General features: G+C 37.8%; 2 protein-coding genes across 2 annotated transcripts in view; both read right to left on the reverse strand.

Annotated features, from left to right (window-relative positions):
* Positions 1 to 860: 860 nt before the first annotated feature.
* Positions 861 to 9,205, reverse strand: SNRNP27 (small nuclear ribonucleoprotein U4/U6.U5 subunit 27). Its single transcript, XM_007175556.3, has 6 exons — positions 9,072 to 9,205; positions 7,950 to 8,070; positions 6,869 to 6,981; positions 5,681 to 5,760; positions 2,222 to 2,286; positions 861 to 1,266 (listed from the first exon to the last, which is right to left on the reverse strand). The coding sequence occupies exons 1-6, from the start codon at positions 9,103 to 9,105 to the stop codon at positions 1,212 to 1,214; spliced, it is 468 nt and encodes a 155-aa protein (XP_007175618.1). The 5' UTR covers positions 9,106 to 9,205; the 3' UTR covers positions 861 to 1,211.
* Positions 9,206 to 14,472: 5,267 nt separating this feature from the next.
* The window catches only part of GMCL1 (germ cell-less 1, spermatogenesis associated), a 55,344-nt gene continuing 46,689 nt past the window's right edge, over positions 14,473 to 23,127 (reverse strand). The window contains exons 13-14 of the mRNA XM_057558440.1: positions 21,096 to 21,183; positions 14,473 to 15,154 (exon numbers count right to left, since the gene is read on the reverse strand). Coding sequence (XP_057414423.1) covers positions 15,029 to 15,154; positions 21,096 to 21,183 — 214 coding nt within the window. The 3' untranslated portion in view covers positions 14,473 to 15,028. The remainder of the gene's footprint in view (positions 15,155 to 21,095; positions 21,184 to 23,127) is intronic.

The raw sequence follows: 23,127 nt of genomic DNA on the forward strand, positions 1-23,127 counted from the left end.
GCTTTAATTATAACAGCAAATCATGGGAGGGAAGGCAATGTTCACCAATAAAGAATTAATTAATAAATTATGGTATCAATATAACCAAGTAGCTACTAAAAGCTAAGTTTCCAAAGAATTTATAAGAGCATTTAAAAAAATGTTCACAGTATGGGCTTCCCTGGTGGCGCAGTGGTTGAGAATCCGCCTGCCAGTGCAGGGGACACGGGTTCGAGCCCTGGTCCGGGAAGATCCCACATGCCGCGGAGCAGCCAAGCCCATGCGCCACAACTACTGAGCCTGCACTCTACAGCCCGTGAGCAACGAATACTGAAGCCCATGCTCTGCAACAAGAGAAGCCACTGCAATAAGAAGCCCGCGCACTGCAACAAAGAGTAGCCCCAGCTCGCCGCAACTGGAGATAGCCCACATGCAGCGACAAAAACCCAACACAGCCAAAAAAAAAAGTTCACAGTACATGGGAGTATGAGGATTAGTAAAAGAGAGCAGCATAAACATTCTGATCTCTTTAGGTAGGGGCAAGAAATACATACCCATAGGAGCCTGGAAACACATATACCAAAATATTAATATTCTGGTGGTAGATTATTGGCTGATTTTTGGCTATTTTCCCCTACTTTCTGATTTCTCCCAAGTTTTTTTTTTTTTTTAATTTTTAAAATAATAAGCATGTATTGCTTTTCTGTTGGGGAAAAAATGGTATTTGGGGGGCAAAAAACACAGAAGATACAAAAATCCAGTTATACTTTTTCATTCTTCTAATTTTTAAACTATAAAGAATCATGATATCTAAATCTATGTATGAAAAAAGAAAATGTGTAGGGAGATTCTTTTACCTAGTAATAAAAGTATCAAATACAAAAGGGTAGAAGTATTGCTTTATTTGAGAAACTTACTTCCAAATTACTCTTATGTGTTTTAAAAAGTCATAAAGAACATCCAAGAAGACATACACAGTTTCCATAGGAATAAGGACAAAAAAATGGGGTTGATGATTGCCCCAAATGAAATTTCCTACAGGAAAAAAATGTAATATTTAACCTTTTTTTGAGGCAGGGTAAGTGAACTACACACATCATAAATAAAACTTTCTTACTTTACAAGGAGGAGGGACTGTGATCCTATTTTTGATGCATATTAAATACAAAATACAAAATCCACTGTTCTGATCAAGATGAGGGGAAAAAAATCATTCTTCAATATTTCAGTTCTCATGCAATAAAATCCAAAGGTCTGTTGAATCCACCTTTTCGATTCATGTACTGCCTATGATGAGAAAATTTATTGTTATTAAAAAAAATTCTGGATTCGTCTTATAAAAGAAGTAATCACTTGCTTCAGAAATTAAACCTATAAACCATTTTTAAAATGGCAAAGTCTGGGGCAAGAAGTATTCAAAGTTAAAATCCAAATAGAGGTACAGAAATATACTTTCAATATTATTTGGGAAGATTCTACAGACTTTAAAAAAATCAACTGAAAATCCATAGTTATTTTAAGTAACACTAAACACCTAGCTAGTTTAAGGAAATAGTGAAGAGTTTCAAAATACATACCCATCAAGCATATCTGATTTCACACTGTACTAGTTCTCCCCATAAGACCTTAATTGAAGGTAATTTTACAATGGACTGTTGATGATTCCGGTACTTTAACTCACAGCAGTCTCAAATCACACTATTCATATTCTAAATTAATTGGAATATTAGTCTTTTAGCAGTGATAAATGTAGAGAGAAAGGCAATGTTTGAAGATGTCTTGACTTTTCCATTCATTCAGTGAGATTTCAAGTATGGATTGGTTTGTTCTGTGGTATTAATAAAATATACCTATATTTAACAGAAGGATATTTACAGTTGAAATCCTTATACAATCAATTCAGGTAAATAATTCAGGAGGAATCTATTTTAAAACCTATAATTATAATGAAATTAAAGCCTAAAGACTTGAGACTATGTTATTTTGAAGAAAGAACTACTTAGAGCCCTAAAATATTTAAGCCAACTACCCTTCTTTATAATAGTTACTAGTTCACATGTAAATGTGAAACTATTTTAACATACAAGGAAGATTAAAACAAGGGACAATATGGAAACTATTAAAGTAAGGGACTGTTTGGAAAACTGCTACATTTCCTACAAACATCATTATCCCATAAAAAATTCTTTCCCAAGCATATAATTTATATTAGTTCAAACATAATAATGGCAGCTATGCATACCTATACTTCCTCTTCTGAGACACATTTATGGCATAGGCATTTACAGAGCCATCCACCTTTTTCCCCTGGAGAAAAGCAAGAAACAAAAACCAAAAAACAAAACACACACACAAACAAACGAGCAAACAACACACCAGAGAAAGAACATATTATACGCCTTGATCAAAGAGCTGCATCCCACAGACCCTCTTTAATGGCAAGATTCATTTAAGCATGAGGTAGTCCAATGAGTGAAAGAATTTTCAGATCCTGATGATATCCCATGATCTCCCAAGCATTATAACTCTGTTCACATTTTTTATAGTCACACATAAGCAAATAAACCAATATTCAAACCAACAAACACTCATGGTATATGTATTATGTGCAAGACATACAGGGAAATTGGGTAGCAGAGCCTCACCTTTTCTGGTCAAAGAATTCTTAAAAACCAAATAGAAGTTATGGATATTTTCTCTAGAAAAATCCATTCACAAAAATTTAACTTATGACCTTAACTGATGGCATTCTCAAATCAGTCACCATTCCTATCTAAATCCCATTCCTTACATAGGCCTTGAAATTTTGATTTTTAAATCTACAATCAGAATAACAGATGCTAATGTTGTATCACTTGTATCTCGGACTTCTTTTTTTTTCAGTAATTCCTTTATGGGTCTTTTGATTCAACCTGTTCCACTTTCTGTTCCTCATGCCTGAATTGCCTTCCCAACCCCCATCCAATCTTCAACCATCTGGTTCTTATGCATCCTTCAAGGCCCAATTCAAATGATCCAGCTGCCAGGAAGCACCCTCTTCTCTAACTCCCATAGAATGTTAACTGTGCTTTCATCACAATACCCTGCATTTTCTACTCTGCATTATCATGATGTATAACATCATATACATGATGTTATTTCCCATCAGACTGCAAGCTCATATGGAGCTTGATGGAGGGATATGGGTGTGAGTGAACTTTGCAACTGTCACATCCTAGGCTACTGCACTTGCAGGTACTCAGAAAATGACTGTTAACTGTATGAACACTGCCAGTTAATGCCACCATGAGTGCATGTGCAGGCACACACACATAACCTCCCTCCCCTATTATTACTCACGGGCGTGTACCCTGTTTAGCATACTTATTAGATATCTGTGTTAGGCCAAAAAAAAGGATTCTTATCCACTGGCATGCGCAGGTGAGGTATATATTTGAAGTTGAGCTACAACAAGTATATTTGGTCTTCCTTTTCTATTCCTGTTTTCACTGCATTTTGGGGGCTGGGGGAATACTGAGTAAATTACTTAAGGTGTATTATTTTAACCTCCCAAGAACAGGAGGTAGGCATGACTTGGAAAAAAAGTAAATGATGTTATTAACCTTTTTATTAAGTTCAATTACTAAAGGCTTTCTGATTTTTGAAAACTATTTGCACAGTTGTATATTATTAGCCCTCTTCTCATTTACATGCTGGAATAGAAAATTATCCATTAATAAGCATAACCAAACTTTGAAACTTTCTAGAATGCTAAAATGGAAGGGAAAATAAGTGACCACATTGGCATATGAAGAGGTTCCACCGTAGATTAATGATGAAATATCACAAGATACACATTACTGCAAAATACAAATGAGCTGAGAGGCTTTGTAACTGATAGTCATGAAGCCAACTGCATACAAATTAAATTAACATCCTTGTAGATGTCATTAAAAAAAACAACTGACATCGTTTGTTCTTGTGGTACTCCATAATTTTTATGGGATCTATAAATTCTCACCTAATTTCTCCTTTATACACAAACATTTAAAAGTAGTGGCTTCATCTTTACATCTGATTCTCAGGAATTTCAAACATAACGTCCGGCAACAGTAAAACCAAAAGAAAAGAATTCTAACAGTGAAGGTCCTTCACTATTCTAAAAACAATAAAATTTAGTTGTCTCATTTTGGAGATATTTTTATTCACCCAATACATGTATTAATAAACCAGTTCACTTATAAAATGCTCTTTTGAATAACAAATAAGGGTTTGGTATATTCAAGAAAAAAACCTGAGACATAAACTGCATTAAATTCTAAAATGGGGTTCACATAACCATTTGTGAGAACAAGAGCGCATTCTTAATTTTCTCACCTCAAAACAGTCATGCCTCTGGTACTCCTCTTATGTCATACACTGTCATTTAAAAAAATACATGGGAACCCCACATAATCACATCGGTTAGAAGGAAACTCTTATAGCACCTGAGATTACCCCACTCCATTCACAACTCAATGGAACACAAGATTAGGGGAAGTGGATTATTTTTGACAACTCTCCTCAAAAATTCCAACTTCAATTTGCAAAATTAAAAGGACTTAAAATTCTATAAAAGAAAGTTTTAAAAATGTATTTTCTCTCTCTCCACACACTCTCCCTGCCTATCCTTACTAGTTTCCTCTCTCTATCCTCCCTTCTCTCTTCATTCAATTTCCTCTCTCCCTCCATCTCCCCTTTGCCGTACTTCCCTATCTCCCTATCTCTCTCCCACCTCCCTCTCTTCATCTCCCTCTCCACAATCCCTTCTGCTTTTGCCTCCCCTACTTCCTTATTCTCTCCAGTATTATGATCAGGGCTAGAGAGCGTTCAAACTCCTGTCAACCCCTCTTCTGAGCTATGAGATATGCATGCAACTACGCAATGCCATCTTTATCTGGCAGCTGCGCTTCGTTCTGTTTCACAGCATTTCCCCTTTCTATAATCCTTTCTTTGGTTAACCCTATCAGCCTGACACTTCAGAGTCATCCCTGACTACTCACCTCCATCCCACCACCACTAACTCTGGTTCCTGAATGGTTCTCAATATTCCAGCCCCTCTTCTCAGTTCAGGCCTTCATCATCTTTCACTGCACAACGGCAGTTCTCTCAGCCTCCCATTTGTCCTCCATGAAGCCCCAGGCCATCATTCTAAAACACACATATAATCTGTTACTCCCTTGCTTAAAAACCATTGCTTCCTCTCATCACCTGAAGAATCAACTCTAAGTTCCTCAGCATGGCTAAGGATATCACAAGCCTTCTGCGATTTGCCTCCCACCTCCATTTCTAGCCTCATTCGTAGCCACCAGCCCACCAGCATGCTTTCACTAGTCACTGAATTTGAAATTCCCACAATACTCTATGCTCTTTAATGCCTACATGGCATTGTCATGAGCTTTTCCCTCTGCTTCAAATGATCTTCCTCCTCTTCTTTGTCTGATCACCTCTACTGGCCCTTTAAGATCTAACTCAAATATCCCAGGCAAATACTCCCTGAATTCCAATGGCAGCTCACCACTTCCTTCTCTTTGCTTTCAAATCCCTTCACACAGATAGTTCCTGTCTTCTAACAAAAAACTTGTATCAGTGGAAGAAATTACAAGTGATAGTAAAAGAATATGGAAAAATGGGACAGATCAATTCAAATAAGAATACTTAACTGGCTACATGTTTTACTTACTTTTGTGGAGTCAAAGGAGGCAAATCCCATTAACTTCATCATTTCTATTTCTTCCTCTGTTTTGCCCTCCAAGTCTTCCTCTACAAAAGTAAGTGATAAAATTTTAAACTCTGTATCATTCTATACATATAAAAAGAGAGGTGGGGCTTCCCTGGTGGCGCAGTGGTTGAGAGTCTGCCTGCCAGTGCAGGGGACACAGGTTCGAGCCCTGGTCTGGGAAGATCCCACATGCCGCAGAGCAGCTGGGCCCGTGAGCCACAGTTACTGAGCCTGCGCGTCTGGAGCCTGTGGTCCGCAACAAGTGAAGCCGCGGCCCGCGCACTGCGATGAAGAGTGGCCCCCGCTTGCCACAACTAGAGAAAGCCCTCACACAGAGATGAGGACCCAACACAGCCATAAATAAATAAATAAAATAAATTAAAAAAAAAAAAGAGAGGTGGCTTACCAGCAGAGAATATAGTAAACAATTAGCTAAAGACTTGAGTCTAATGAAAGAAACTCCTCAATTTGGATAGCATATAACTTAAGGGGCAAGGAAGGATTGTGCTCTCCATCCTCCATCGTAAGAGACTGCTTAAAAGTACATGCTTGGGGGCTTCCCTGGTGGCACAGGGGATAGGAATCTGCCTGCCAATGCAGGGGACACAGGTTCGATCCCTGGTCCAGGAGGATCCCACATGCCGCGGAGCAACTAAGCCTGTGCACCACAACTGCTGAGCCGGTGCTCTAGAGCCCGCGAGCCACAACTACTGAAGCCCACGTGCCTGGAGCCTGTGCTCCGCAACAAGAGGCCACTGCAATGAGAAGCCCACACACTGCAATGAAGGGTGGCCCCCACTCGGCAGTGAAGACCCAACGCAGCCAAAAATAAATAAATACATATTTAAAAAAGGACATGCTTGGAGCCTTTAGGAAGGACCACCTTTAATATCAGACAGAACACTAGTTTTGACGATATTTCCAAAATATAATATTCTCTTGTTTTTAACTGTCCTTCTTGTATCTAGAGCACCAGATAACCAGCAACTAAGGTACAATTAAAACAACATCTCAAAACTACATGCAATGAACACTATAAAAAACTTAATAGTTAAATGTTCAAAAATTATACTTTTATAATTTTATCATAACTGAAGTTATCTAAACATGGCTGTACTTTTCCTACAGTTATTTATCTAATAACATTACCAGTTATCTGACGTTCTTTGCTCTTAGTTTCTTTTGTTTCTTTCTTCTCCTCATCTCTTCTTTCTTTTAGTCGAGAAGGGGAAGGAGATGTGGATCTATGTCGTCTTGGGGACCTAAAATTTAATAAGTTAAGATGTCAGAAACAGAGACATACCTGGCAACTTGTGTTGATGAGCACAGATATACATAAGTGCCTGCAAGGTAAAGGCTGAACAAAAGCCAGGAAAGCCAGGAAAGCACCAGGAATTTGTTCTCCAAAGCAGAATGAGGAAGAAGGTTCTGCCTTAGGCCCTGACTGTTAGCAAAAAATTATTTATTGTTTAATCAGTTACACTCAGTATAGCTAGGGCAAAAAATTTTTCTGTAAGGCAGAAAAAAGCAACAAAACAAACAAATGTGTCTGATGCTTATTAAGAATCAGAGTCCAAGGACTGCCCTGGCGGTGCAGTGGTTAAGAATCCGCCTGCCAATGCAGGGGACACGGGATCGATCCCTGGGCCAGGAAGATCCCACGTGCCATGGAGCAACTAAGCCCGTGCGCCACAACTACTGAGACTGCGCTCTAGAGCCCGTGAGCCACAACTACTGACGCCTGCGTGCCTAGAGCTGGTGCTCCGCAACAAGAGAAGCCATCACAATAAGAAGCCTGCATGCAGCAACAAAGACCAAACACGGCCAAAAATAAATAAATTAATATATAAATTTACTAAAAAAAAAAAAAAAATCAGAGTCTACTTCTAACATTCTTCCAAGATCTTGCATTCTTGATTATATACTTGAATAAATTATTATCACCAAAAGTTAATTTAAAAAAAAGACAAAAATACAAAACACTTATTTCTTACTCTTGCTAAGCTAAGTGCTTTTCATGTATTATTTCTCATTTACTCCTCACAGCAACTCTACTATGTGGAATGTTATCAACCCCATTTTATCAGTGGGAATGTTAAGTTTAGAATAAAGTGGGATAAAGTTCCCCTCATTTCATGAAATTATAAGTCCCTTTGTAAGTGATAACAACAGAGTCAAGCACAGCGACTACGAAGCTGTGGTAAAACTTCTGGTTATTTTCTGAACTTACCTGGAACGTCTTCTGTGCGGGGATCGAGAACGGCTTCTTCTCCGATCTCGCTCTCGGGACCGGGACCTTTCTCGGCGCCTGCGTTCTCTCTCTCGGGAGGTGGACCGGGACCGCCTACGCTCTAATATAAACACAAAATTGTAGAGCCGAAAATTACCTCCAACATCTACTGGATGCTGCGCCGACCAAGAGTAATATAATGCGCGCCATTTCTAGATGTCACATTAAAAAAGTAAAAAAGACGCATGAAATTAATTTTAACAGTATAGATTTAACCCAATATATCCAAACTATTAGCATTTCAACATGTGCTCATTATAAAAAAATGGACACTTTATTCTTTCTTTTTTCCGCATTAAATCAAGGAAATCCGGTGTGTATTCGACACTTAAACAGCAGTTCTCAATTCGGATTGAGACCATGTTAAGTGCTCAATAGCCCTATGTGGCTCGAGGACTCATTTAACTTTTAAGATCAACCCTGATTAGCTGAAGGTGATAAGAACTAACGAGGGGGCAGAATCGAGGGGACTACGTGACATCTCCCGATCCAAGTCCTGGCTTGTCTACCTCTCACTACCCCCTTCATGGGGCTGGGGCCAGAAGACATTACGAGGTAAGCTCCCTGCACGCAAACTCCTAACCATCGATTTCCCTACTATAAACTGGGAAGGAAACCCTGAGCATTTAAGAACCTGGCGGTATCACATGCTGAGTGCTACGCAGTGCGGCATCAATTCTCACTTCAGTTTTTAAAGGTAAGCAATATTACCCTCAATGTCTAATTACGGGAATTCGGACGCAGGAAGGCTGAATGACTTGCAATCGGTAACCCAGAAATTAAGGGGAACCGTGGCCTGACTCTACATTCCCCAGCCACACGAACAACAAAAGTTACTGTATGAGGGTGACAAAGAGTCGGCGAAACCCCAACTTGGGAAAAAAAACTGCCTTCAAATCCGAGGGCTGAAGCGTGTAGGGCCCAGGTCTTCGTTCCCCATCCACCCCCTCTCTTCTCCTCCTGTGAAAAGGTCCCCCCTCTCCGCGGCCCTAGGACTGGGAACAAAAGGGGGGACAGGTCTTCGACAGAGCTCCAGACCCTCAGAACTGCTTCTGGACTCACCCCTCCGCGGGGACCGGCTGCGGCTGCGACCCATTCGGAGTCCTCCCCAACCTCGCGCCACCCCGGAAACGACTGTGCAACAACTTCCGGGAGGGCGGGGAACTGAGCTTTCCCTGCAGCCTGGGAAGCGTCGAAACGAGTCGCCAGAGTTCCGGCTTCTAAGGAACGCGGGCGGTGCTGCGCTTGCGCAGAATCACGCGGCCGCGGCCCGATGCCGCCTCTTCCGAGCTCTGAGTTTTCGTTGAGAGCAGAGCTGTCCTGTCTGCTCTTTCAACCCCCGTTTCGAGGTGGCTTCCCCATCTTCTTTGTCCACGGTGGGCGTTAAAATGTGTTGCCTGATGTTATTATAGAAATGTCTGGAAAAAGCCATATATAAACCACCCTAACACAGTTCTCATTCCTCCACCCCCCCGTTTTTCTTTCCGACTGTCTTGTCCACATGCATAAAATATTTCATACCAAACCAATTGTAAACATAGCATACGCAAATAGTTTTAAGTCCACCCGGGGAAGAACTAGGGTGGGTCAGGAGGCAGAGGGGGAAAGGGGAAAGAAAGCATGGTTGAGAGCTTTTACTGAGTTTTGTGGGAGGGAATAGCAGAGGCTGGGAAGCAGGCTAAGTAGGTTTAACACTGACTAGTTTGAATAATTGCAGCGGGCCTTGGGATTTAGGGGCTGTCCAGAGCTGTTACCTGGCCCTGGGGTCATTATAGCAGAGGAAAAATGCCTTGGCTTGTGAGCTTGATAAAGGAGGTGGTAGGAAAGTACGGGCTTTTTCCCCTGGCTGGTTTGCATATGAAAGGCACACTCAGAAGGGGAGTCTTTTGCTATCTCTAGAAATTAGCTAGCCCTGGGAAGGGCAGTCTCAGCAAGGCCCCAGATGTCAAAACAGCAGAAAATGAAAGAAATAAAAATGGCATGATTAATACAATTATTCACACAAATGTTTATTGCACACCTATGTGCCAGAGAATTAATCAATGAAAAAAACAACTCTGCTCTTGAGTAGCTTGCAGTCCAGTGAGGGATACAAACAAGTAGTGTCAAGATGCATTGAGAGGGGCAGAACAAGATATTATGAATGCACATAAAGTGGCTACCTAACTGGTTTGAGGGGAAAGCTTCTCAAGAAAAGTTTCCAGGAGGAAATGATGTCCAAACGAGACCTTAGGGATGAGTAGAAATTAACCAGGTCAAATGGGGTGACTTTTGTGGTGTGGACAGGTGGAAGAGATTGTCTGGGCAGAGGAGACTGCATATGCCAGGGCAAGAGGCAAGGGAGCAGACAGGCTAAAAGTAGAGAACTAAAGAAATGTTCTAGGCAGCAAGGAGTGAAACGTAAAGAAAAGACTAGAAGCCTTGTAAGCTATGGTAGAGTTATCCTGAGGCAAAAGCAATAGCCTTTGAAGGGCTTTGAGGACCGGAGGGAATCACATTTGAGTTTATTCAGAGAACACTTTGGGTAACTGGAGACTTGACTACAGGGGGAGAACACCTAGGGAGGATGGTACAATAATCTAGATTGGAAACTCCAGTGGCCTGTACTAGAGTGGTATCAGTAGGTAAGGTGAAAAGTGGCTGAATTTGAGAAGTAGTTGATAAAACTGGAAAAACTTGATTTTTGGATGCAGAGAATGAGAGAATTATAAGATTCAACAATGACATCCAGGTTTCTGGTTTGTGAAACTGGGTAGATGGTAGCATCATTTGCTAAGGCACATAATGTTAAGTTTTGGGTAAAGACCATATGTTCAGATCTTGGACATACTAATCTGAGGTGCCATTCTGAACACCCAAAAGGAGATGCCAACTAGATGTGTATCTGGAGCTTGGAAAAGAGATCTAGGCTGATTTTTTGATTCCAAAAAAAGGAATCGTCAGAACACAGATGTTCATTTGCAGCCATGAGAGTGCATGAAACCACCCTGGGGAGGCTGAGAGAAAAGGGCCTGGAGACAGCTAGAGGAAGAACCCCAAAAGGAGACTAAGGGGGAGCCAGAGAAACAGAAGGAAAACCCATTGAGTGTGAGGTCAGAGAAGTTTTAAGAGAAGGCTGCTGTTTTTAAGGAAAACAAAGTGGTTAATTTTAAATGTTAAAAGGAATGAAAAAAAAAAACAACCCACATCTAACCTAAAGGATTTAGCAACAAAGTCTTTGCTTACTCAGTTTTAGTGGAGTTGGGTTGTGAATGGCTTTTGCAGTAGAGAGAGAACTTGCATAACCTTTTTTTTTTGGCTGCCCCACACGACTTGTGGGATCTTGGTTCCGCCACAAGAGATCGAACCCAGGTCCATGGCAGTGAAAGGCAGTGAAAGTGCAGTCTTAACCACTGGACCACCAGGGAATTCCCTGCATAACTCTCTTGAGAAGTTTGGCTTATGCAGGGCAAAATATGGCAGTGGGTGGAGGTAAATGTAGAAGGTTTTTCAAAGATGGGAGAAGCTTAAGCATGTTTAAAATATTGGTGTGAGTATAGAGGAAAAAAAAGTAAAGTACAGAAGAGAAAGAAAAAAACCAAAGGAGTAAGTTTCCTAAAGGGACAGCCCTGAGATTAACCATAGGCAGGAAAAGAAGTGGTATATCTCTAAGTGGCTCCTCCCCCTTTAAGATGTGGGATAGAAACTGTATTCTGCTAGGACTTCCTTATTTACTGATCAAGTTGCCTTCTCAGAATGCAGATTATCCAGCACTGTATCTGGAAGAAAAATCCTGTTTTCAATACCTGAGTTTCTCTCATTCTAATGGCCATTTTAATGGGTTTTGAGTGGAGTAGGGCCGGGGTTCTGTCAACACTTGTGATCACACTTGCTTGTAAGTTCCCTCCCCAACCAGACAGCAATTTTTCAGTAAAGGCAAGCTGTAATGTAGGTACTTTACATAAGAATCAACATTAACCATCTGTGATTCCTGCAAATGTACTATTTTTAGCCTTGGTTAAACTTTGTTTTACCTCTTCTAGTCCTATTTTATGTAAAATCACCAGCCTTTACAAACTGTCCTACTTTATCATTACAAATGGATGCATGTTGTTGAGTCAGTAATTTCCCCCCTAATTAGATGCAGTCTGACCACTAGTTAACAGTGATTGATGATGTTTGAGGTTTTTTTGCTTTTGTATCCCTGTACCGTGTTTGGGAAGAACTGCAAACTCTGTGGTTGGGATGAAACTGTACTATGACTTTTGTTTTTTAATGTAGTCAAGTGATTTAGGTCCACATTGCTTGAAATTATGATTCAACACATCATTCTAGGTGATTGACAAGTTATCTACCATTTGCACCCCTGGCTCTATTATCCTTTCTATTCTTTACATGGGTTCATCTTTAAGGGAATATAACTCCTGACATAGTTTCAGCGTTAACAGTCCAATATTCTAGATCACCTTTGTTGGACAGAACTTTCTGCAATGATGGAAATATTCTATATCTGCACTGTCCAATACAGTAGACACTAGTTACATGTGGTTAACTAAGCACTTAGAATGGATCTAGTGTGACTGAGGAAGTAAATTTTAATAAATTTTATTTAATTTTAATTAACTTAAATTTAGATAGCCACAGTGACTCTTGGTAACCCTAATTTTGCATTTGATGTTGAAATCTGCTCATTAATGATGGCAATAAATCCTATTTAAAGACCTGAAATGCGATACAATGTTGGCTGCTAAACACTTGGTTAAAAAGCTAATGACTACAACATTCATTTAATTTTGCCTACCTTGCTAAGTTTCAAGCCAAATTTATTTAAGAAAAAAAAAAAAAGGAAAGGTACACTCATATCTCTCTTTAAAAATTTAGCATGGAACTCTAGAACATTTTCTCTTAAGGACCTCTTCTTTACTGATAGCCAAGTAAAAATAATTACTAGTGGGTAAATATTGTTTTCTAGCCCTTGCAGCTTAAAAAAAGACTTGGCAAAGGTTATAAGGCAAAAGCTGACAAACACCTTCATATATAATAGTTTATATGATACTTCAGCTGACTTTTAATACTTTATTGAAAATATTCCAATTATAAAGAATGAAAAGTATGCAAACATTAAAGTATTTGGTAAGGAAACAAAAGCAGATCTTTACAATCAATGTGAAGTACTAGCTGACAATTACCAGTTTCTCCAATGAGAACACAACCTACTTATGACTGAACAAATAATTATTTTATCTGTGAATGACATAAGCAATTTGGCCAGGAAACAAAGAACGGACAGGAACCATATGTAATTCCAATTTGATTAATTCATATAAGTGAAATGAAATAATCTTACTCACTAATATACTCAAATTTTAAGTATCTTTACTCCCAAGATTTGGAAAAATTCAATTATTCAAAGAATTCAATTTGTTTGGCATTTATATTTTTTAATATGTAAGGGTGAGGAACCTCTGATGTTACCATAAGATAGGAAAAAAACAAAAGCATCTCATGAAAGAGATATAGTTATAGCCAAATACAAAAACAAGAAATGAAGCCTCAATACAGCCAAATTATTGGATCTTTTACTACAGTTCTAGGGGTGGAGATAGGGAAGGCATTTAAAAGCTTCCTTTAAATTTACCATGAGGATGAATTTTGAAAAGACAAAAGTGATTTATGAATCTATGGACATATCACTAGGGAAGAAAAACTAGCAATAAATTCTAAAAGTTAAATCTAATTGGAAAAAATCTAACTTGGAAAAAAAATTCTGGTTTCACCTAATTTTTTGTTTTTGGTCATTTTATATAATGGCTGATTCTTTTTTCCAAATGCGTATTTATTTGTACAGATACACAAAAGTAATTCCCATTTTTCTTAAAACATACTAAAAATATACATTAACCACAAAAAGTACTCACTCTGACTGGAAAGACGATGAGCATGGCTATTTTCAAAATAGCAGTAAACACAAGAAACCAACATATATAAATCATGACAAATGTACATCTCATTTTTGACAAAAATAAGTTCTATTTGTACATTAATGTTTTATTATCAGCTTCTATATGATATCCTCCGACCTTATTTACATTTACTATGAGATTTCTAATAGCATGTGTAACTCAAAGGCACTCAATTCAGAGGTTATAAAGTCCTGAGCTTAAGTAGGAAATAGGATTCCCAACTAAAATTTGAACATAAATAAAAAGATCACAGAATATGAGAATGTTTAAAGTGTAATATTTGGTACATAAATAATCTGTGACCTAATAATAGAGTTGTACAGAATGTCAAAGAAAAGACCATGTAAGGCAAAGGAATATCCTCAGAATCCAACTGATTTTCTCCCCCATCCAAGTTCATCTGAAAGTCTGAACCTGATTTTTTTGTTGTTAAAATCCTAGGAAAGCTAAATATCAATAAAAAGCAAAATAAAATAGCACGAAAATGCTTAAGTTAAATAAAAAGTTCCTCAGTCTTCAAAACCATGAAAAAAAATTTAATGATTAAAAACATATATAGATTGGAAGAATATTTGACTAGGAGGAGGAATCATAAAGAGCAGTTGAAAAAATTAAAGGACAGCTTTAAACACACCAACTGAAACAGCGTTTATAATTGGCCATTCAAATTATTCCTTTAGCATTCTTTTAGCCAAATAAAAATAAAACTTACAGATGGATAATTGAGGTTCACTAACATTAGGTAGGATCAAAGTTCAAGCTAAAAATTAACTCTATATTTGGTTGCAGAGAAATGTGAAATTTACCTACGGCAATTTTCTACTGATGCCAAATTAAAAAGCACGAGTCGACATCTTTATAACAAACGGTTTGACAGATATTTTCTTGGCTTTAAAATGTTTTTTTATATATGCATAGAAATGTAATGAGGATAAGAATAGTCTTCTGTATTATCTGAACAGTTCATAAGGCCTTTGTCACTGTTAGTCACCTTAGATGTGAATATCTGCAGGGCCATTAAATTAAAGCTGGCCAAAAAAGTTTACGAAGTGCTACTGTTTCCAACTGATGAGATCCTCAGTTTTCTGGATTTTCTGGATGATTATTTTCAGTTCTTTTTTCTGGCGATATATACAGGAAGTTACAGCAGATATATAAAGGGAAGATCAGAAGCCTGCTGTCCAAGTTCATCACTACTTGTTCCTATAAAACAAATTTGTTGCTTTAATAATAATAGTAATATTATAAAAATAAAAAAGAGAACCAAACTGTTGAACTGAGTAAACTGAAGGTTAGTATGGTGGTTAAAAGTATGCATCTGGAGTCTGAGAGTCACTGCTCAAATCTCAAAACTCCCACCCACTAGCTGTGTGACCTTGGGCAAGTCACTGACCTTATCAACTACAGCTTCCTCACTGTAAAAGGGGACAATAAGAGTACCTACCTCATATGATTACACTAAGGATTAAATAAGACAGTGCATACAGAGGGCTCACAAAGCCAGCTATATATTAAGTAATAAATAATGGTAGTAATTTTCATTACTGAAAAATTTCTATCAAGTAACTACATATTTTATGAACAGATACAGTGCACAAATACACACTTCTCATTTGGCTTCAACATCTGATGGTCTATATGTATAGCAAATACTTGGGATAAAGGTGGGGAGTCATTATTATCACCAATAAGCATGGTTCCCACTCTTGTCTAAGATTTCCCACTGTCTGAAATGCAAACATGTTATTTGTCTCTTGGAACCTAAAATACATTATCATGTAAAATCAATTTCAGGTTCAGTTACATCAATACACATGAGAATGACCTGAAATTCCACAGAGACAGGAGTTGATACTACACCTGACAGCGACGAATGGAACCCTCACTCACTCATGCTACAGATCTCTGGAACCCTTTACCAGCAGTATTTGGTGAACACAATAAATCCTCAGAATATAAGCTGTAGCACTGACATGAGAACTCCTACTTTCTAAATACTTGGATACTGAAATAATATGCATTAGTTTCACCTTTATACATTTTGGAGAATATACTATTAAAATACTGTTTAAATCTAGAATTTAAAATTTTTTACTGCAGCATGTGCTCCTGCAATGAAGAGGGACTAAAACTGGAACATTTGAGTGACTGACAAAGGCTCAACTGGACACAGCTTCTGTGTTGGGGGAGCAGCAAGATAAATTTGGATAAATAAGGTAGGGAATAGAAATGTGACACACACACAAACACACACAATCTCTATGTTCTCCAAAATGGGCAAAGTGGTGTTTTGTTTTGTTTTTTAAAGTTAGTGAACAAAATGGATACAATGATAGGTCAGGTGAGGCAATCACCTGGGCTGATGGTGCTAACAGGGTTAAGCAGAGAGCAATCATGTCAAAGCATAGTTGATCTTTAGATGCTTGAGTCACCCTGGACTAGACAATATTTGTAGCGATAACCTGAGTGAAGGCACATTTACTAAGTTTGTTGAAGACATATGCTTTGACGATATGTGTATCTGATGACAAAAGCAAGATTCTCTACCACGACCAAACAAAGACTCCAAGGAAGATTAGTATTCTGGTATCTGAATATAGTTAAGGTTGGTGGGGGAGAGTAGATCAAAGGGCCAACTCTGGGAAAAGAAGGGATCCATGCGGACATCACTTGGGGGCTGAATGGACATACCGATTTCTGAATATTGAACTGTATTAATCCCCATTTCCCCTCCCCAAACTAGACAGATCTAATTCTAGCTTCATCAAACCTTTAACTCCACCTGACGGCTCAATTTACACCTACATTTGCATTGAAGCACCTTTATAGAAAAGCTCCATTTTCCTTCTTCCACTATGCAGAGGAAGCAGTGAAGTCTACACATCAGAGCATCAGACAGAGTGCTGGTATCTTCCTGGGTTTTCATCTCTGTTTCCAGACCGTTATTTCTATCTTCTCTGCTTCTCTGAGGCTCATGCTACTTACCTGTACTACAGCTCTATTACTGCCCTACATTCTATTTATAGGTCTAAATTCCAGGATCCATACATCCAATTCCCTACTAGAAATCTTCACTTAGACATAAAGCAGCTCAAATTCAAATCATCAGCTATTGAATACTACCTATTCTTTCCTTTCTTTCTGTGCCTTCTATACTTTCACCCTTGCAGTTGGCTTTGATTCCCCATCCCAGCTCTTAAATGTCTCACCAGGTTACTTTTTTTGCCTACCCCTTAAAGACCAGTGTTCCCTAGGTTACCCTCCTGTCATATTCTTGACATATTTTCCTGTCGCTTATCTCATCCAATCATTATTTCTAGCTCAGGCATTGCTTATAAACTCCAGACCCATTTATCCACTGGTCTATCAAATTCTCACCTCAATGCCTTCAAATTAAATATGCTTTAAACTGAATTCATCATCTCTTCACCCTCACTTTAAGTCACGTTCACTTTCCTTCCTATAATTCAAATATCAGGAATTATAGGAAGGATTATTATTACCACTATAATTAAGTTGCCCAAGTCACAAAACCAGGTACTATCTTTCACTTCTTTTTCCTCACCCTCACACATACTTAACCACCAAATTCTATCAATTGCACCCCTTTATTTCTAGAACCCATCAACATTTCTTCATCTTCATTGCTACCTTCCATAAGGTTCTCATCATTTCTGATATGGATTATAGCAATAGCTTCTAAATTGTCTTCTGCCACTATCATGTTTCTAATCCTTCTTACACATTTCTGAGAGATCCTTCTATAATACAAATCTAGTTAGCATAGTCCTGTAGGAGGGATAGTTTTAAAATAAATATATAAAAATCACTAGCTTTCCTATAGTCATCAAAAACTATTTATAAAAGATTCATTTCATGTTAGTAATTAAAATATAAAATACCTAGCATTATACTTCCAGGAAACATATAAGAATAAATACGGGGGAAAACTAAATTTTAGAGACGTAAGGGAAAACCTGATTAAATGTAGAAAATACCATATTCCAGAAGGGAAGATACCAATTTCTCACAAATTACTTTATATTTAACAGTATACAGCAAAACCCTCATAGGATTTTTTGAGAGGAAACCGGACAAAATGATTCTATACCCCATACAGAAGAATAATCATGCACAAAGAACCCAGGGATTTTTGAAAAGAGAAGGGTGAAGGTGAATTTGCATTACTGGTAATAAAATTCTTTTTAAAGTGAGTCTGATTAAAACAAAGCATTATTGTCTCCACAATAAAATCAGTAAAACAGAAATCTCAGAAATGAAACCAAGTATATAAGGACTTATAGTATATGGTAAAACGGCATTTCAAATACATTGACACATCTGATACACTTTAGATGTATCAAAATACTCCAATGAAAAAATAAAAGGAATAGGAAAAAAATCCCAGATGACTATATAATCCCAGTTAGAAGGCCTAAATAGCGCATCAAAAGGAGAACTCATTAAAGGAAGAGACTGATAGATTGTTTCATGAAGGCTGAAAGATAAACTACAAAAATGGAAAAAGTATAGCATATCACAAATGTTATTATTCTTAATATATAAAAGGTGTTAAAATTAACAAGAAAACAAATACCTTAATTAAAAAAACAATATACACTGTCAATTTACACAATATGTTCAATAAGTATATAAAAAACCCAACTATATCAGAAACCAAACAAATGAAAACTAAAATAAATGATGTTTCCACTTATTATATTGGGAGAAGGACTAGAAAGAATGATACACTTTGTTGCGTATGCTCTCCTGTACTATTGGAGGGAGTGTAAGTTGACAGTATTTTTTGAGGGCAATTTAGCCATTAGAAAATATATACACCATTTATTTGACAAGAATTCCACTTTGTGGAATTCATCTTTTAAAAAATCAAAAAAACATATAAAGATACACGTACAGTTTTTATAATAGTGAAAAAGCAAACAAAAAAACAAACAAAAAAATCAACTTTATCCAAAAAAGCATTATTTAAATTATGGTATATCTAAAATAACTCTTATGCAGTAATAAAAATGATGTTGTGGATATATATTTATTGACAAGAAAAGCCATCTATATACAACAAAGTGGAAAAAGAGCAGGCTACAAAATAGTTAACAGTAAGATAAAATTTTGGAAAAAAGATATAGGTGATGAAAAAATTGTCAGCGGTGTCATCTCTCAGTGGACTATGTATGATTTTTTTTTCTGTTTATTTTTATTTTCTATTTTTCTATAACAAACGTCTATAAGCTACATAAAACATATGCAACCCCCCCAACTAAAATCCTTCCATAGCTCTCTAACAGAGCTCAGGAAGAAGTCCAAACTCCATCCATAGCCCATCATGCCCTGGCTCTACGCCTACTGAACCCTTCCTCTTCCAAACCTCTCCATTCCTTGAATGACCCATGTGCTCCCTTGCCTCTATCTTTTAAAATTTATTTATTTATTTATTTTTGGCTGTGTTGGGTCTTTGTTGCTGCGCGCGGGCTTTCTCTAGTTGCAGTGAGTGGGAGCTAATCTTCATTGAGGTGCACGGGCGTCTCATTGCAGTGGCTTCTCTTGTTGCGGAGCACAGGCTCTAGGCACACGGGCTTCAGTAGTTGTGGCACGTGGGCTCAGTAGTTGTGGCTCGCGGGCTCTAGAGCGCAGCCTCAGTAGTTGTGGCGCGTGGGCTTAGCTGCTCCGCGGCATGTGGGATCTTCCTGGACCAGGGCTTGAACCTGTGTCCCCTGCATTGGCAGGTGGATTCTTAACCACTGCGCCACTAGGGAAGCCCCCTTGCCTCTATCTTACTCATCATCTGAGGCTTGGTTCAGGTATCCATTCACTTTTCAACTTGTCCAGAAGAGGTTTCCCCTGAACTGTGTCTCTGCCCCTCCCCCAATAACCACACCTGTCCCCAACCCCACGGTAAAGGTTAGAGATGTCTCCCTCAATGTTACACACTCTTTGAGCCCATCCCTCTCCTTCTACTTAGCTATATAAGCTCCTCTTTATTTCCTCCACTCCTAGCATAGAACCTAGCATGAAGTAGGGACACAAATGTTTGCTGAATGCACAAATCAAGGAACGCTAGGAATACAACTACTATCTTGGCCTGGTGCTTTTTAATTAAGTCTCTGGCTGCTTTGAGCCATGACAGTGTTTTTTAATGAAGTTCCAGGTTGAAGGTAAAGATAGATATTGTCCATGCAGCTCCAGAGGGTGTGAGAGGGACCAACAGAGAATTCCAATGGAGGCAGATTTGAATCTTCTTATGTACCTACCTTCTCACTTACACCAACCACACGACAGAGTCAGCTCCCTCTCACTAAGAGTTCCAACAATGGTTGAGGAGCCTCCGTAAGACTGCTGTTAAAGGAGTTCTCATACAGGGTAGGTGAGGTCAGAACTATCACTTCAAGGTTCCTTGCAGTGCTAAATTTTGACGTTTTATGAGAGTCTCTTCAGTCTGAGGAAAATTGCTAACTTCTAATAATTTATGTGAACCATAGGCTCCAAACCCTTTATTAAAACAGTATGTCCTTTGGAATGGTGGTTAGCTTTACTAGAAATAAACATCCTTGATTTTTAACAGCTCTCGTTTTACTTTTTGAAACTGGTTTACTTTTTCATCATGACATTTTGAAACTTCTACATGCATGTGATTTATGAAGAAACAAATGGCTTTAGAGATAATTTGGGGAACATTACAGATGTCTGTCATTTTAGAAACCTACTGTGCTAGAGGATAATGTTCGCTTAATATCTAGGAGCTATGGAGATATACTGGATTGTCTTTAACATATGTTATTAATGTATAAATAAATGCACTAATGAACACAATGGAGAAAACAATTAAGATTCATAACTTTGTGAAGATCATGTTCAGGATGAATAATTATTTCCTTATTGTCAGCTCTGTCCCTCAAATCAAATTGTGTTTTCTTTTTATTATTATTGTTTTTGGTCTTAGTTACACTTCTGGTAGAATGGAGTAAATTATGCAAAAGTGAACATGGTACTTCCATCCTTACCTTCAAAAAATTCTCAAACCAATCTTTAAATCAAACATTAAATCTACTTAAGAATTTTCAAAAGAGGAGTCAAAAGACAAATACTATAATGAAACAATTAACAGAAAAGTAATCAAACATACCTGGTCCTTTTCAAGTGTAAGTATTTGATAGCCAGTTGTTCTACTACATATTAGTTTTCCACTGCTATCAAAAGAAGCCAAACGTAATCTAGAATAAAAACACACACACACAAAAACTGATGATTTTTTAAAGCACAGATCAATTTAAATAAGCCCTACCTTACTTTAATATTTACTTTTTTCTTCCATATTCTATGTCTTTTACTTTAATTTTTTTTATTCTCTATAAGTCTTTTACTTGTTAAGAATTTAAAGTCTTTTCAAACTATAAACTGATTCCATTTAGATTTACAAGCTTGTGCTATTATACATATCTGAGATATAAAAATAATTTATAAGTATGCCTTTAAAAATTAATAAATAAATTAATTAGGTTACAGCGGGTCTCAGTTGCAGCACGTGGGCTCCTTAGTTGTGGCATGAGAACTCTCAGTTGCAGCATGCATGTGGATCTAGTTCCCTGACCAGGGATTGAACCCGAGCCCCCTGCATTGGGAGCACGGAGTCTTAGCCACTGCGCCGCCAGGGAAGTCCCCAAGTATGCCTTTTTTATTGTGATAAAATATATATAAAATTTACCATTTTAACCATTTTTAAGTGTATAGTTCTTGGCATTCAACACATTTCACACTGTTCTGTAGTCATCACCACCATCCATCTCTAGAACCTTTTCTTCTTCCCCAGCTGATACTCCGTACCCATGAATTCCCCATTTCCCCTTACCTCAGCCCCTGACAATCACCATCCTACTTTCTGTCTCTATAAATCTGTCTACTCTACGTACCTCATGTAAGTGGAATCATACAGTATTTTTGTTCTTTTGTAACTGGCTTATTTCACTTAGTGTAATGTCTTCAAGCTTCATGTTATAGCACATGTCAGAATTTCCCCCCATTTTAAGGCTGAATAATATTCCATTGTAGGTATACATCATTTTGTTTTTCAGTTCATCTGTCAATACCTGGGTTGCTTCCACCTTTTAACTGTTGTGAATAATGTTGCTATGTGTACAAATATGTTTGAGTCCTTGCTTTCAATTCTCTTGGGTAAATAACCAGAAGAGGAATTCCTAGATCATATGGTAATTCTATTTAATTTTTTGAGGAACTGCCATACCATTTTCCACAAAGTAAGCACCATTTTACATTCCTACTAGCAATGTACAAGGGTCTAATTTCTCCTCATCTGCACCAACACTTTTGTTTTGTTTTTGATATTAGCCATCCTAACGGGTGTGAGGTGGTATCTCACTGTGCTTTTGATTTGCATTTCCCTTATGATTAGTAATGTTGAGCATCTTTTCATGTGCTTATTGGTCATTTGTATATTTTCTTTGGAGAAATGTTTATTTAAGTCCTTTGCCCATTTTTGAATCAGGTTGTTTTTTTGTTGGGGAATTTTAGGAGTTCTCTATGTATTCTCATCAGATATACGGTTAGCAAATATTTTTTCCCATTCCATGGGTTGTTTTTTCACTTTATTAAGTGTCCTTTGACACACGATTTAATTTTGATGAAGTTCAACTTTTTTTGTGGTTGTTGCTGCCTGTGCTTTGGTATCATACTGAAGAAATCATTGTCAAATTCAATGTCATAAAGCTTTTCCCCTGTTTTCTTCCAAGACTTATTTTATGGTTTTAGCTCTTATGTTTAGGTCTTTGGTCCATTTTGAGTTAGTTTTTGTGTATGGTGTAAGGTAAATATAAATATATGACTTTTAAATAATCCATTCATTAAGCTATTTTCCAATTTGTCAGCATCCTCTCCAGAAAAATATTGCCAGCTCAACTATTAGGCAAAGTTGGACATCTGAAACCCTACAGAAAGTTAAGGATAATACCAGACATGTTTTCCTGTAAGAATACCTTGTTGTATTTCCAGTTTGGACCTTTTATTTTCTAGGAATAGCAGCAAGGCAACAGCTTCAAGCCCAGTATCAATCCTACACCATTCATATTCCAGCCCATTCTTTCTCCCTGACATATTAGATCTGGGTCTTATAATTTTGATTATTAATACATTTTGTAGGAATG

The sequence above is a fragment of the Balaenoptera acutorostrata genome, chromosome 12 (genome assembly GCF_949987535.1).
Source record: "Balaenoptera acutorostrata chromosome 12, mBalAcu1.1, whole genome shotgun sequence".
Classification (NCBI taxonomy): Eukaryota; Metazoa; Chordata; class Mammalia; order Artiodactyla; family Balaenopteridae; genus Balaenoptera; species Balaenoptera acutorostrata.